Below are 15,560 nucleotides of genomic sequence, written 5' to 3'. Positions count from 1 at the left end.
TAATAAATTATTTATTTATTTATGGCTGCATTGGGTCTTCGTTGCTGTGTGGGCTTTCTCTAGTTGCAGTGAGCAGGGGCTACTCTAAGTTGTGGAGCATGGGCTCTAGGCGCGCGGGCTTCAATAGTTGTGGCATGTGGGCTCAGTAGAGTGGCTCACGGGCTTAGTTGCTTCGCAGCATGTGGGATCTTCACAGACCAGGGATCGAACCCATGTCCCCTGCATTGGCAGGCGGATTCTTAACCACTGCACCACCAGGGAAGTCCAAGAGCTAGGTATTTTTTAAAGAGTACATTTCTTGGGAATAGTGCCTCCTAATGTAAGCCTCTTGGAGAGATGTTAAGCAAGATAATGTAAATAAAATAAGATCTATATGGTTAAATGCAAGCTTTGCTCAGCTGAGGCTATAAGGGCAAGTTACAGACTGCATTGTCTAAACTTTTTTTGTTACATAGCTACAAGTACTAGGATGTTGCATACATTTTACCCAGGTTGATAGCTAAAAGATGCATTTTTTTCTTCTGTCTGCAGAAAGGAAGCCTTCTTAATGAGTTATTTTCTTGTTAAATTACCCTTCTCCATGATAGACACATTTATTTCATATTGGGGATGCCTTTTGGTTCACTAGTAGCTCACCTTTTAACGATTAGCTTATAGCTGAGTTAAAACTACTTAGAACTATCACCTGTATAATCTGCTCTTGCTTCCAGAAAATAAGCTTAAATGAGTACAATTTCTTTTACATAAATGTGGTAAGGAAAATAGTAATTGTAATTGTTGTTAAGAATAGGCTTGCAGGGCTTCCCTGGTGGCGCAGTGGTTGAGAATCTGCCTGCCAATGCAGGGGACACGGGTTCGAGCCCTGGTCTGGGAAGATCCTACATGCTGCGGAGCAACTGGGCCCGTGAGCCACAATTACTGAGCCTGCGTGTCTGGGGCCTGTGCTCCGCAACGGGAGGCCGCGATAGTGAGAGGCCTGTGCACTGCGATGAAGAGTGGCCCCCACTTGCCACAACTAGAGAAAGCCCTTGCACAGAAATGAAGACCCAACACAGCCATAAATAAATTAAAAATTAAAAAAAAAATTGGCTTGCACTTCTTCAAAAAGCAGATCATCTTACGTACCACACTGTGCTAAGTTGCAAGGAAACGATAAACAAGGTACATCCTCTTGAGAAACATGCTTTTTATACATAGGAATAGTATGTGAAGGTAAAATACATCAACACTGCCCCTCACCTCCATTCTATCCAGGGTGATGGAATTAATGATTATATCTGGTGCTTGTTAAATTCAGGCATTGGTCTAGTGTTGGGGATAAAACAGTCTTTGGAGGACTTGAAAACTGAAAAGGTGTGTAAAGTAAATATACATATACAAGGTAAGCTGGTTGGCTGGCATTTGCTTAGATTTTGTTTGGAAAAAAACCCTTTTTATTGTGATTTTTTAAAAATATATGAAAAAAGAGGTCATGCAGCTGTGAACAGAGAAAGCTTAAAAGCCAGTCAAAATACCCAACGTGAATGCAGAGCTACATGTTCGTTCTTCTGAACACAATAAAATGTCCCCTTAAAAGCACTGCTTTTTTCGTCTAAATGCCTTAAAATGGAACTGCCCATTCTGATTACCTTTGAGTCCTGAACAGCTTGCAGCTCAGGACAGTATAAACACTAAATACTTGTTCTCACAGGACAGCAAGTTTAGCTTTTCTCGGGAAGACCACTGGACCACGCGTAAAAAACATTTTACTAAAACATTTCTCTATTGGCCCAAAGGCACAGAAGAGAATCCCAAGTTTCAGTGGGCTTCTCAGTGTTTTCACGGGGTGTGTTTTGATAGAAACTGATTTGGGTGTGGAGGGATTTCGACTAACTTAGCTTCTCTTAGCCATGTCCACAACTTCTTTACTTAAAATTTTAATCTACTTACATTTAGTTTTTTTTTAATGTGTTAGTTTTCTTTAAAGGTTTATTTTTAATTTTTATTATTTTTTGGCTGCATCGGGTCTTAGTTGCGGCACGTGGGCTCTTAGTTGTGGTGGTGGGTTTTCTCTAATCTAGTTATGCGCAGGCTCCAGAGTGCATGGACTCTAGTTTGGGCAGGCAGGCTCTAGCTGAGGTGGGCGAGCTCAGTCGTTGTGGCATGCAGGCTTAGTTGCCTTGCGGCATGTGGGATCTTAGTTCCCTGACCAGGGATCGAATCCGCATCCCCTGCACTGCAAAGTGGATTCTTACCACTGGACCACCAGGAAAGTCCCACATTACATTTAGTTTTAAAGGAAGTCTATTTCACAGCAAAACTGGTGGTGCTGGCCCAGCACATATACATCCCTTGGAGGGTGGATTTGGAAATCCATTCTGGGTGCCCCACCCCTTGGGAGCAGGGGTGTGTCTCCATCTTCTAATTCCTCCCTCACCCAGCTGTAGTCTGTGGAATGAGTGGCCCTAAGGCCTGGTAGTTCTATCTTTCCTCAGGGCCTGGGAGCTCATGTACCTACAGCTAGAATGTTCAACTGCCTCAAACAACCGGGCCGTTTGGAAATTCCTGCAATCCCCACCCCCAAGTGCCGGGGGACTGAGTGCATCCCGCTTTTTTTTTGTTGTTTTAATTATTTCATTTATTTAGGTTGCGCTGGGTCTTAGTTGCGGTTCGTGGGCTCCTCCGTTGTGGCATGCAAACTCTTAGTTTGCGTGCGGGATCTAGTTCCCTGGCCAGGGATAGAACCCGGATCCCCTGCATTGGAAGTACGGATTCTTAACCACTGCACCACTAGGGAAGTCCCGCATCCTGCTTTTTGAGCCCACTGTTTTCACCATCTGTCCACACCTATCTCCAAAGGGTCACCTCACTCAGTGACTGCAGACTCTAGGCTGGGAGAGGAGAGGGTTGGCCCAGAGTTTTCAGGCTCCAATAAAGCACCGCGCAGTCTGAGCCGCCTCGGCCTTTTGTGCATTCAGTATATGTTGGGTGTAAAATGGAGAATTTTTTCCCCTAAGTTTATGTAAAAATATATGCAAATAAAGCTGTAAGAAAACACTGCTAGCTGATCTTCCTCACTCCTTGCCAACATGACTACCTTCATAGGTAAAAAATCGTCAATACATAAGCTGATCATTCCAGAAAAATGACTATTCCATGGGTAGTTAGGAACCAGCAGTCGCTTAGAAATTACATTAACTCCTATCACGGAGGGATTTAGATTTTATAACACTTAACTGGAAGCTACATTTCCATGTGAAAGGGCTTTCTTTGGTCCTACATCCAGCGGCTAATATTATAGTAGGGGCCTCAAAAGCTGTTGCTTTTATGTTCTCGGGTGTCTCAAAACGTAGGCGGGGTCAAAAAGACTCCTTTACACCTTGGGGTATCTCCGACGGGATTAACAACTGCCCACCACCGCCTCCTACACGTGCTCAGATCCTGGGAAAGAAGGGAAAAACAAAAAGGGAAACTGCCAGGACTTAAGATGTCTGCTCAAAACCACTTCGATTTCCCAGGAAGGGCCTACCCGCTACCAAAATGTCCGTCCGCAGTCCTAACGTCACTTGGTCGGCTAGATCAAGCCAGAAAGCCATTGCGCTCCAATCAGGGCTTAGCCCCCTCACCCACTGCCCTTGATTTGCGTCACTTCCGGTGGTGCAGCAGCCATTTTGTCAGTCGCCAGCGGATCCCGCGCGCTGGAGAAGTGCAGTTCCTCTTGGTTACCAACTCGTCAGTTCTCCCTCCACGGTGCGGGCGCCCTCGAAGAGCACTCACCACAGACATAGCGAGTCCTCCCTACAGTGCCGCCACTGCTGTTGCATCCGCCCGGAACTAGTGCGCTGTCTTCCTCCCTTGCCACTGACAGGCGCCCTCGGGGAGCCGCCGTCAGCGATGTCAAGCGAGGAAAGCTACCAGGCCATCCTGCGCTACCTGACGAACGAGTGCGAGCCGTACGCGCCGGGCACCGAGGGTAATGTCAAGCGTAAAATCCGTAAGGCGGCCGCCTGCTACGTGGTGCGCGACGGAACGCTCTATTACCAGCGGAGGCAGCGGCACCGCAAGACCTTCGCCGAGCTGGAGGTGGTGCTGCAGCCCGACCGGCGCCGGGGGCTTATCGAGGCTGCGCACCTGGGCCCGGGCGGCACTCACCACACCCAGCATCAGACCTGGCACGACTTGTCCAAGACGTACTGGTGGCGAGGTAAGACCTCGCCCGCGGTAAGGGGGAGGGCGGGCGGCTTGCTTCCAGAAAAGGCCCGCAACCAGAGGCGGGCCTGTCTGGGCACCCGCGAGTGTGAGGGTCCGGCAACCCTCCTCCCGGACGCCGCTCGCGGGCCCAGCCTAGCCCGTGCCCGGCGGCGGAGCAGCTGCCAGGTGGAGCCGAGAGGGTGGGGGACGCGAAAGGAGCCGCACTTCCCACAGGAAGGAGGCCGGGGAAGCTGGGGGCGGGCCCTGGCCCGGGGTGGGGCGAAGGGGGCTTCCCCGGGGGCCGGCCCAGCCGCGGGGAGGGGCCGGGACGCGCGGGGTGCGCTGGGCCCGCCTCCTTCGGCGGCGCGGGAGGTGGTGGCTTCTTCCCTTTGCGGACGCTCTTGGGCGGCCGTTGCAGGTGCTGTGTGTGTGCGTTTAAAAATCCTGTTTGTGCGGACGGTTTGGGAGCGGAGCAGTCCGGCCAGAGCCCGGCCGCTTTCTGCAGTGCGTTCCGCTAGGGTGTTGGCCAGCGGGTTTGAGCTTTTGCTGATCCGCTTGCCGGGGTTCCTCTTTGTGCTACTGCGGCGTGAATAAGGAATCATACGGTTGTGTGCAGAAGTGATTTCGAGTGACTGTGTGGAAACAGTCATTTGAGCCTAGTTTTTAGGACAAGAATTTTAAAAGCAGGTACTCTCAATTCTGGGTATTTTAATATTCTTCCGTTTGCTGTAGTGAAGAGCGATTTGGACACTGTGAGGCACTATGCATACCCAGAAAAGATGAGGTTTCTGGGACTGTTATGGTCCGGGAGTGTGGCTTTAAAGTTTGACTCCTTGGGAACCAGGTTAGGGAAGGAGAGAAAGGGTCCTTCGGGTTTTTGTTTTTGTTTTTTACCGTCCTCACTCTCCAAAAAGTTGATGAATATTCAAACCGTTCGTTTATAATTAGTAAAAGTTTGCAGGCCTATAGAAGAGGTTTCGTCAGGAACGATTCCGTATGGTTCTGCAGAAATTAACTTATGGAACTTAATCTGTGAGTAAGGAAGTTAGAGTACTGAATATGAACATTTCTGGACAGGTCTTTTTGCATCTTAAATAATTATTTCGTGTTTTCAAAAACAGTCCAGCTCTCTGTATTCTTCTTAAAAGCTTTTCCTTATTTTATATTTTAAACCAATATCTGACTTAAATTCCTATAGCGACATGACTGAAGGGTAATATGGAGTAATCGCTGCATTTTGTTAGGATTGATTTGGTCAGACATAGTTTTGTTGAACAAATGTCTCAGGTTTAATATTTTATGACATGTTAAAACGATAGTTATAGTTAAAGATAACACGGATCAAGCTTTTACATGCAGGCATAGTGCTGAGCACTTAATTTATTTTTACATAGTATTTAATCTTCAACAAACCTTGTAAGATGGAAACATTTATGTCTCTGTTTTACAGATGGAAAAACTAAAAGCACCAGGAGCTGACCTTTGGGATTTCAAACTTTTCTTAATGACTATTATATGGTGCTAAATGGGCTTAGTGTTCAGAATTTTCCTTCCCTAAATTGATTATTTGTGAGTGATAATCTAATCCAGTATTTTGTTTGTTTGATTTTTGTTTTAGTGTGCAGTGTCTTAAAAAGACTGTGTTGATGTTTATTTTTTTTAATGAGAGATACGTTTGTGGATAAGTAGACTTTTGAAGTCCTTAAATGTCCAGAACAGCTGTTCTCTAAATTTGGTACTAAACCCCTGAACAGGGAGGCCCTGAGATCCTTTCAGAGAATCCCCAAAGTCAAAATTATATTCATAATAATACTAAGGCATTATTTGCCTTTTTACTTATTGTATCACAAGTATACAATGGCGTTTTCCAGAGGCTACATGACGTGATAATATGGCAATAGATTGAATGCATATATGATAATCTGTCTTCTGTTAAACCACGCATTAAAAAGACTTGCAAAAATGTAAAGTAGCACACTTTTCTCACTAATTTTTTTATGTTTTGGTAAATAGTATTTTTCATATAAATGCTATTTTTGTTAATATGTAATGGGTTTATGATACTATTTTATATCATTATTTTTATTATTTTAATATTTTTTCATTTAAAATGAGAATTCATAGTCAGTAAGCATCAGAGAAGTTTCCCCTTGATTATTAGCTACTCATTTTGATGTTTATTACATTAACACTTTGCTCATTTTACTTGTTTGTTATAGGCCTATTAAAATTATCAACACTGGGGACTTCCCTGGTGGTTCAGTGGTTAGGACTCCACGCTTCCACAGCAAGGGGCGTAGGTTCGATCCCTGGTTGGGGAACCAAGATCCCGCATGCTGCTTGGGACCGCCAAAAGGAAGAGAAAAAAAAAAATTAACAACGCTGCATAGACAGAAAAATAAACATTCTTGGACCTGGAACTGATAGCTGATAAAACATTTTTAACTATCAGTTTTTAATGTGTCATACACTACAAATGGACCCTTTTTATAACAAACATACTCCAAAGCCCTGTAGATGTTTATCTGGGAATTAATAAGATCTAATCAGTGTAGATGCCAAGAAAAAAACGATTCCAAAGTCAGGGGTAGTTTACTGGGATTTATTATTTATGCTGCTTTTTCTAGAATGTTGCCATCATAAGCAATGCCATTATATCCTGGTAATCAAGCAAGTTTGTAGCAACTTCACTTGTTTGAGCACAGTGAAAAACTGGCTCAGTGCCTAAAGTTGACATACAGCAAATTTATTTCAGAACGTAAAATGTTAGTAGATAGTCTCACCCTCTCAACCCCTTATTTTATCCTGTATTGTAGTTATATGCTGGAGTTTCAAAATAAATGACTCTCCCCTGCCTCAGTCAAATGCTGACTTACGGGGATCTACAATTAATGCAAAATGTGAAGAGAAAATTAAATTAGTAGGAAAAAAGATTAAACTACGAAAATTATGTAATAGGTTAAATTAGCCACCTGCAGAGGTTCCTACCCTAAGAACTGATTTGTTTTATGGGGATAAATTGATGCTGACATTATCTAATCTAGAAGAGGAGGGTGTAATTTCTGAAAACCCAGCAAGAACTGGATCTATGTTAATACAGCTATAACTGATCACTTTGTAACCTCTGAAAAAAAAAATCTGAATGACTAATATGTGTGCAGAAATAGAAATAGGAGCCACAGTTCTCTGGGCCTCATCACTGATAGGGAGGGAGGGAGGTTCTTGAACAGCTAACAGGAGCAAATTGTTCAGTTTGGCAGATCTCCGGAGTAGAGGTTCTCAATCCCGGACAGTTTTGCCTCCCAGGGAACATCTGACTATGTCTGGAGACAATACTGGTTGTCATAACTGGTGGTGGTGTTTGAGGGGCTGCTCTTGACGTCTGGTTAGGTAGAAGTCAGGAATGCTCCTAAACATTCCACAGTGCACAGGACAGGACAACCTACCCACCCCTCCCTGCCCCACAAAAAGAATCATCTGGCCCAAAATGTCAACACTGCTGAGGTTGGGAAACGCTGCTCTAGAGTGAGAATCTGTTCCTCGAGTTGTTTTATCAGAGGTTGTTTACCCACTAAGTCTATGCTCAGTAAAGAACCTCTTAATGCTAATTTGGTATTTTATGTGGACTTTCTTTTTCGGGGGAGGGGCTGCATTGGGTCTTCGTTGCTGCGGTGCGCTTTCTCTAGTTGCGGTGAGTGGGGGCTTCTTTTGGTTTCAGTGCACAGGCTTCTCATTGTGGTAGCTTCTCTTGTTGCGGAGCACAGGCTCTAGGCGTGCAGGCTTCAGTAGTTGTGGCACGTGGGCTCAGTAGTTGTAGCACATGGGTTTAGTTGCTCCGCAGCATGTGGGATCTTCCTGGACCAGGGCTTGAACCTGTGTCCCCTGCACTGGCAGGTGGGTTCTTAACCACTGTGCCACCAGAGAAGTCACCTATGTGGACGTTTTTATGGAGGTTGACCATTGAGCATCATTTAACGCTTACGTAGTAGTTACCTTGTCTCAGACATTGTTCAAAGTGATTTATAAATATTAACATTTTATCATTATAGCATGCTGTGAAGGTAAGTGCTCTTATCCCCATTTTGGCACAGAGAGGTTAGGTGACTTGGACATGGTCACAAAGCTAGTCAGTGGATTCAAATTTTCCTGCATAAAGTAATTTCTACCCCTTGTGGTAATTACCCACTCTTAAAATAGTAAGTTAACTATCTTTACACATTTATGTCTTTTCAGTGATTAATTTGAGTCAGATTCTTTCAGCTTAATCAGCTCTGGGCAAGCTAAAGAGGTCAGGTTCATGAATCTGTAAAGCTAGATTTAAGATGCATCCCATCAAAACACTAACACTAGAGTTAAAGGACTCCTAAAATATGATAGGATGATTTTTTCAGACAGTTGATTGACTGTCATACATTAATATCTTTTTTTCTATAAATTTATTTATTTTTTTATTTTTGGCTGCGTTGGGTCTTCGTTGCTGTGCACGGGCTTTCTCTAGTTGCAGCGAGCGGGGGCTACTGTTCGTTGCGGTGAGTGGGCTTCTCATTGCAGTGGCTTCTCTTGTTGAGGAGCAAGGGCTGTAGGCACACGGACTTCAGTAGTTGCAGCACACGGGCTCAGTAGTTGTGGCGCATGGGCTTAGTTGCTCCGCGGCATGTGGGATCTTCCCGGACCAGGGCTTGAACCTGTGTCCCCTGCATTGGCAGGCGGATTCTTAACCACTGCACCACCAGGGAAGTCCCGAGAATATAATTTTCCGAATTTATTAGTCCAGTGTGTACTTCTTTTAGTAAGTATGGGATATAATACAATTTGAGAAATATTGCTTAAATACTATCTGAAGGTTGAAGTGCAAGTAATTTGGTATAATTTATCATCTTGAAACTCTTTTCAGGAATCTTCTATATACGTCTGTATCATTTTAGCTAATTAACAGCCTTTTCATTGGCATTTTACTTGGGGATTGTGGGGGAAGAAGTTTCTGTCACAGGGATGGATAAATGTGTTCCTGGGTAAGTAGCATAGTATCCTGAAAGTCACATGACTTCTGGAGGCCCACTTATGCAGTTTACTAGGTGTGACTTTGGACAGGTTACCTCTTAGGGCTTCATTCTCCTTGTCTGTAGAATGGGAATTAATTGGTCCTCCCTTACAAGTATGATGGAGAGGGGGGAGTGTGTGTTAAGTGTTCCTCCCTGCTTCCTACCCCATCCCAACATGTTGAGTTGAAAGTCAAGGGGCTTCCCTGGTGGCGCAGTGGTTGAGAGTCCGCCTGACGATGCAGGGGACACAGGTTCATGCCCCGGTCCGGGAAGATCCCACGTGCCGCGGAGCGGCTGGGCCCGTGAACCATGGCCGCTGAGCCTGCGCTCCGCAACGGGGGAGGGCGCAACAGTGAGAGGCCCGCGTACCCCAAAAAAGAAAAAAAAAAAAGAAAGTTGAAATTCAAAGTAGGGTTTTATGAGTGGCTCGTGTATAATCAACTTTTGATAGATTGCATATACTGTTATTTAATAAAACTCTAAAAGCTCATAGCTTTCAAACACAAGAGATATATTTTACACTCATTACAAGTTTTGGTTGTGGTCCTTTTCAGGTTGCAGATTGGCTCCACCTGTTGTTTTCATCTACATTTCAGGCTAAAGGGCAGTATCCACCTGGAACATGCTGCTCTTTGACAGAGGGGACATAAGTCAGGGAACCGATGGGAAACATTGCTTCTTAAAGCTTCTAGTGACACATGGCATCCATCATATTCATTCATATTCCATTGGTCAAAGCTAATTGCGTGGTGAAGCCTGATGCTAGTTTATTAGCGTGAACCACGTTATTATATTACTGTTTATGAAGGTCAAAAACAGTTGAATATTGGCAATTTCATATAGTTCCTATTGCATGAGTGAGTTGAAACTCACATGGAGATGGATGGTACTACATAATCGTACAGTGAGTAAATGAATAACTAAGAGTGAACAACAAAACAGTCTACTTCGGCATGGAGACAAATTGTCATTATAACATATCTTTGAAAAAAAATGTATCTTAAATTCTAAATAACTCACTCTACATACTTTATGGGCATGTGTGTGTCTGTATACATGCACTTGAATATCCATTAGTATACACAGATTAAATAATGAACAGTATAATCTTCAGTTTTCACATGAGAGCAGTATTAAATTTAACTAGTTAATTTTTGTTTCATTGTAGGTATATTAAAGCAAGTCAAAGATTACATTAAACAGTGTAGCAAATGCCAGGAGAAACTAGATCGATCCCGTCCTATATCAGATACTTCAGAAATGTTGGAAGAATTGGGACTAGACCTTGAATCTGGAGAAGAAAGTAATGAATCAGAGGATGACCTGAGCAACTTTACTTCACCTCCAACTACAGCTTCCAAGCCTGCAAAAAAGAAGCCAGTATCCAAACATGAACTTGTATTTGTAAGTGGAACTTTCCATTCAGCTTAACATTGGTAACTAGTGTGTTAGTATTTATAGTCTTAACTGAATTTTTTCTTAAACCACTAAAACTGCTTCCCTTTTGGCACTGTCATTGTCATGTTGTTATGTGCCCTAAAAGTTTGCTAATACTGCCTCTTCCTTAATCATAAGTATTCCTGTTGTTTCTTCTCATCGGAATGTAACTTGTTGGTTTGTTGTTAATTACTCCTCCTCTCTTCTTTTTAATAGTATATTGGTACAGGTAGACAGAATACATTTCTGGAAGCAGTCTCTGGGTCATGCAGCAAGGTAAAATTAAGCTGACTAGGTCTTTGTTTTTTGCCTGCATTAGTTTCTTATATCATCAAATAAATTTCTGACTAATAAGAGGAGGCAGCAAGAAGTGAGATGCAGATTTTCATTGGGTCAAGTAGAATGAACATAGCAGAAGATAGTGAGAACAACGTATCTTTTTATTGAAATACATAGGTAATAAAGAATATCAGGTTATTTCTTCATATTAGTGGAATCTTTTACAAGGGAATAATGTGTCTTGTTTTAAATTCTGTTAAGGGTAAAAATACAGATGATATGTAATGCAACTCTTGGTCTCAAACTTATTTTGATAGGTTGACACCAAAGGAGTGGTGAAACGTTCTTCTCCAAAACATTGTCAGGCTGTCTTAAAACAGCTGAATGAACAGAGACTCTCTAACCAGTTCTGTGATGTTACTTTGTTAATTGAAGGAGAAGAGTACAAAGCTCATAAATCTGTTCTGTCAGCTAATAGTGAATATTTTCGAGATCTTTTTATTGAGAAAGGAGCTGTTTCCAGTCATGAGGCAGTGGTGGATCTTTCTGGTAAGAATTTTCTGATATTCTTGTTTTTTGTTAATAAGTATACTGGAAGAGGGGTGTGTATATCTTACAAACTCAGGTTTTATGCTCAAGTGAGAGAAGCCCACTTACAGAAACAGACTAAGCTGAACTGTAAGGTCCTTCCTTTTAGTAGGGTTTCCAGGATAGAGTTATGAAAAGGCTGTCATTTCCTATCACTGTGCGTTAGCGGAGGTGATTGTAGCCGTAGTAGAATTTCTGGGATTTACACTGTTAAAAACAGTTTGAGAGAAATCCATAATTGCACCAGTGTTATTACAGTAAGTAAATATATTACTTTAAAATTGACTGCCTGAATCTTATGTTGTACAACATGAAATTGTAGAGCACTTATGTAGGTCTGTTGTTTTTCATTTTTTAAGATTAATAATCGTCATTCATTAGATTCGATAATCAAATTGTCAATATAGAATAATCAGAATTCCAGGTGTGGTTTTTTCGTTTCTTTGGGGCTGCTGCTGTTGTTGTTATTATTATTAAATGAAGAATTTGACTTTCTTTTGGCCTCACTAGAATTTATGTATTGGCTTAGGAGTCAACAAATGACAATTTAGGAAGCATTAAAATAGGTAACCTTATTTATACATTTCCTCATAATATTAATTTGCTGTAATTCTTGAATTACTGACACCACTGTGTGAAATGTCATTTCCCCTTTCTTAAACAAAAAAATGACTTTATCCAGATATATAAATACTTACCTAGTTAACCACTGATCCTTTTCTACCTTATACTTGTTAAAACTCACCTTTTCTGGAAAGACAAATTCATATATTTTTCCTTAACAGTAGCTGTATTACTAAATTACTAAAAAATATTTCTGAAGCATCCATTGTTTGCAAGGAACTGGCCTGGGCTATGGGAATACAGTGGTGAACAAAAACTTTTACAGAGCACAGAGTTGCATTACATCCTAGATTCGTGATATTTACTTTGGTGACTCAGAGGAGAAAATACATCTTATTCTGGGCCATCTGAATAATAAAACCTATCACAAGTGTAGTCTTGATGTGTTAGCTTTGGAATTTTTTCCTTATCTTTCATGCATCTTTTTTTTTGGCGGTATGTGGGCCTCTCACTGTTGTGGCCTCAGGCCCAGCCGCTCCGCGGCAGGTGGGATCTTCCCAGACCGGGCACAAACCCGCGTCCCCTGCATCAGCAGGCGGACTCTCAACCACTGCACCATCTTTTTTTTTTTTTTTGCTGTATGCGGGCCTCTCCCACTGCGGAGCACAGGCTCCGGACGTGCAGGCTCAGCGGCCATGGCTCACGGGCCCAGCCGCTCCGCAGCACGTGGGATCTTCCCGGACTGGGGCACGAACCTGTGTCCCCTGCATCGGCAGGCGGACTCTCAACCACTGCGCCACCAGGGAAGCCCCCTCATGCATCTTTTATGCATCTGAAGCAGAAAGAAGAGTGTGTTGCTCTTTTCCAGTTTCTCAGCAGCTTATAATAGCAAATGAAATGTCTGCCCCCAAATAACTGCAGCACAGCATTCTATTATTCCAACAAAATATCTCATTTATTCTTCATTCCATATGCTTATTTTTATATATTGTTCAGCAAATATGGTGTAAACCAATAGCAGGTGAAGTAGACATTGTCAAAAATTTCGTTTGATTTTTAAATATTTAGTAGACTAATTATAAAATATGTGTAATGTCTGTATGCGGGCCTCTCCCACTGCGGAGCACAGGCTCCGGACGTGCAGGCTCAGCGGCCATGGCTCACGGGCCCAGCCGCTCCGCAGCACGTGGGATCTTCCCGGACTGGGGCACGAACCTGTGTCCCCTGCATCGGCAGGCGGACTCTCAACCACTGCGCCACCAGGGAAGCCCCCTCATGCATCTTTTATGCATCTGAAGCAGAAAGAAGAGTGTGTTGCTCTTTTCCAGTTTCTCAGCAGCTTATAATAGCAAATGAAATGTCTGCCCCCAAATAACTGCAGCACAGCATTCTATTATTCCAACAAAATATCTCATTTATTCTTCATTCCATATGCTTATTTTTATATATTGTTCAGCAAATATGGTGTAAACCAATAGCAGGTGAAGTAGACATTGTCAAAAATTTCGTTTGATTTTTAAATATTTAGTAGACTAATTATAAAATATGTGTAATGTATAAAAAAGCAATGATAAATGACATCTGTTTTCTAATTACCTAGTTTAATGGTTGTTGAATTCATCAGTGTTTTCCTTTATGTTGTTTATGCTTTAAAAAAAATTCTTCCCTACTCAGTCGTAAAGATATTTTCATATACTGCCTTATAGTTTTCCTTTCATATTTAACATTTAATCTATTTGGAATTTTTTTTTTGATGGTGTGAGATAGGTGTTTGATTTCATTTTTTCCCATTTTGTTTCAGAACCATTTAGTGAAAACTCCCTTCTCTTCCTACCCATCAGCCATGCAAATTCTCTTAAAAAACACATTTTCACATGTTTGGTACTGATTATAAGCTTTTTTCCAGTCTATTGGTTGTCTCTTCTCACACTATTATTGCTTGGTCTTAATGACCTTAGCTTTATAATAATGAAAGTCTCCCACCTTAATTATTCAGGTGGGTCTTAGTTATTCATAACTCTTTGCTATTCCATATAAACTATTAAAGCAGCTTGTCTGCTTCCATAAAAAGAAGAAAAATGTATTTTGTTAGGGATTACATCGAATTAATAAAGTTTTAGGGGTTTTTTCATAAAAGTCTCACACATCTTTTGTTAGATTATTCTAAGGTAGTTTATACTTTTTGATACTATTATAATTTGTTTTCTTAAAATTATTTCTGATTTATTTTTGGTAACTTGATTCTATATACAGTAGTACTGTATATAGAATCAACAAAGAATCTATAGATAAATGTCTGAATGACTACTAGGCATTCAGACATTTATATACTCTTTGAGATTTTCCATATAAAACAAATATTGAATACATTAATATATTATCTGCTAATAGTAATGTTTTTTTTCCCTACCTTTCCAGTCCTTATATTTTGAACTTTTTTCTTCTCGCTTTACAGTGCTGTCTAGGACTTCAAAAGAACCCCAGCAGTTAAATAGAGGTAGTGATAGAGGGTTCATTTATTCCCATGGTAAAGAAAGACATGGGAATGCTTTTTTTTCTTTTTTAACCATGAAGTATATTATTTGGTGAATGTTTTAAGTAGATAACCCTTTACCCCCTTTAACATTAAGGAAATTCCCTCTGAAATAGGTGTGGACTTACCACATACTTTTTCTGTATCCGTTGAGACCATCTTTATTTTTTTCATTAATGTGGGAAATTACATTGGTTTACTAATGTTAACTCAATTTTTCATTCCTGAGATAAATCCAGTTTAGTCATAATATATCATCTTTTGTACAAACTGCTGTGTTTGGTTTAGAATGCTAATATTGTTAGACTGTTTCCAAGTGTATTCATGAGTAATTTTCCTTTTTCACACTGTTTCTGTCATGTTTTGATATCAGAGTTGGTTTAGTCTTATAGATTGTGTATTCCCTCCAATTTTTTACATGCACTGAAGTAGTTACTATGAGATTAGAATTATTTGTTTCTTGAATTTTTGGTAGAATGATGGCTAAAATTGACTGGACTTTTGGGGGAAGATTTTTAGGTACTAATTCGACAAGTTTAATGGTTAGGGAATTCTTTAGGTTTTCTATTTCATCTTGAGTAATTTATAGAAAGTTTTGCCATAATATGTCCATTTCATCTAAATTTTCAAGTTTCTTGGCACAATTTTTGTTGTTGTTGGTGGTGGTGCCACGCAGCCTGTGGGATCTTAGTTCCCCGACCACTGACTGAACCTGGACCCTCGGCAGTGAAAGCGCAGAGTCCTAACCACTGGACTGCCAAGGAATTCCAGCACAAAATTTTTAATATTCTCTTCTAAATGCCTCCAGTGACTGTAGATTTGTCTCTTTCATTCCTTCTGCCTTCTCTCTCATTTCTGAATTTTTTTTACTAGAGGTTTACTGACTTTTTAAAAAAAAAGTTGGCAGACTATAGCTTGTAGGGTGGCCCACTGCCTGCTTTTGTAAA

The 15,560-nt window shown here is 41.5% G+C and overlaps 1 protein-coding gene across 2 annotated transcripts in view; it reads left to right on the top strand.

Annotated features, from left to right (window-relative positions):
* Nucleotides 1-3,279: 3,279 nt before the first annotated feature.
* The window catches only part of ZBTB11 (zinc finger and BTB domain containing 11), a 32,688-nt gene continuing 20,407 nt past the window's right edge, over nt 3,280-15,560 (top strand). Inside the window, exons 1-3 of one of the 2 annotated variants that reach the window (XM_024759220.1) lie at nt 3,280-4,183; nt 10,381-10,616; nt 11,246-11,477. In XM_024759220.1, the coding sequence (XP_024614988.1) occupies nt 3,874-4,183; nt 10,381-10,616; nt 11,246-11,477 (778 nt within the window). In that variant the 5' untranslated portion in view covers nt 3,280-3,873. Of the gene's footprint in view, nt 4,184-4,505; nt 4,589-10,380; nt 10,617-11,245; nt 11,478-15,560 lie in introns of those variants that run through there. The other variant, XM_024759221.1, reaches the window with a different exon arrangement.

The sequence above is a fragment of the Neophocaena asiaeorientalis genome, unplaced genomic scaffold, assembly GCF_003031525.2.
Source record: "Neophocaena asiaeorientalis asiaeorientalis breed wild unplaced genomic scaffold, Neophocaena_asiaeorientalis_V1.1 scaffold197, whole genome shotgun sequence".
NCBI lineage: Eukaryota > Metazoa > Chordata > Mammalia > Artiodactyla > Phocoenidae > Neophocaena > Neophocaena asiaeorientalis.
Note: the sequence above shows the minus strand (reverse complement) of the source record. Positions and strands in the feature narration are given on the sequence as shown.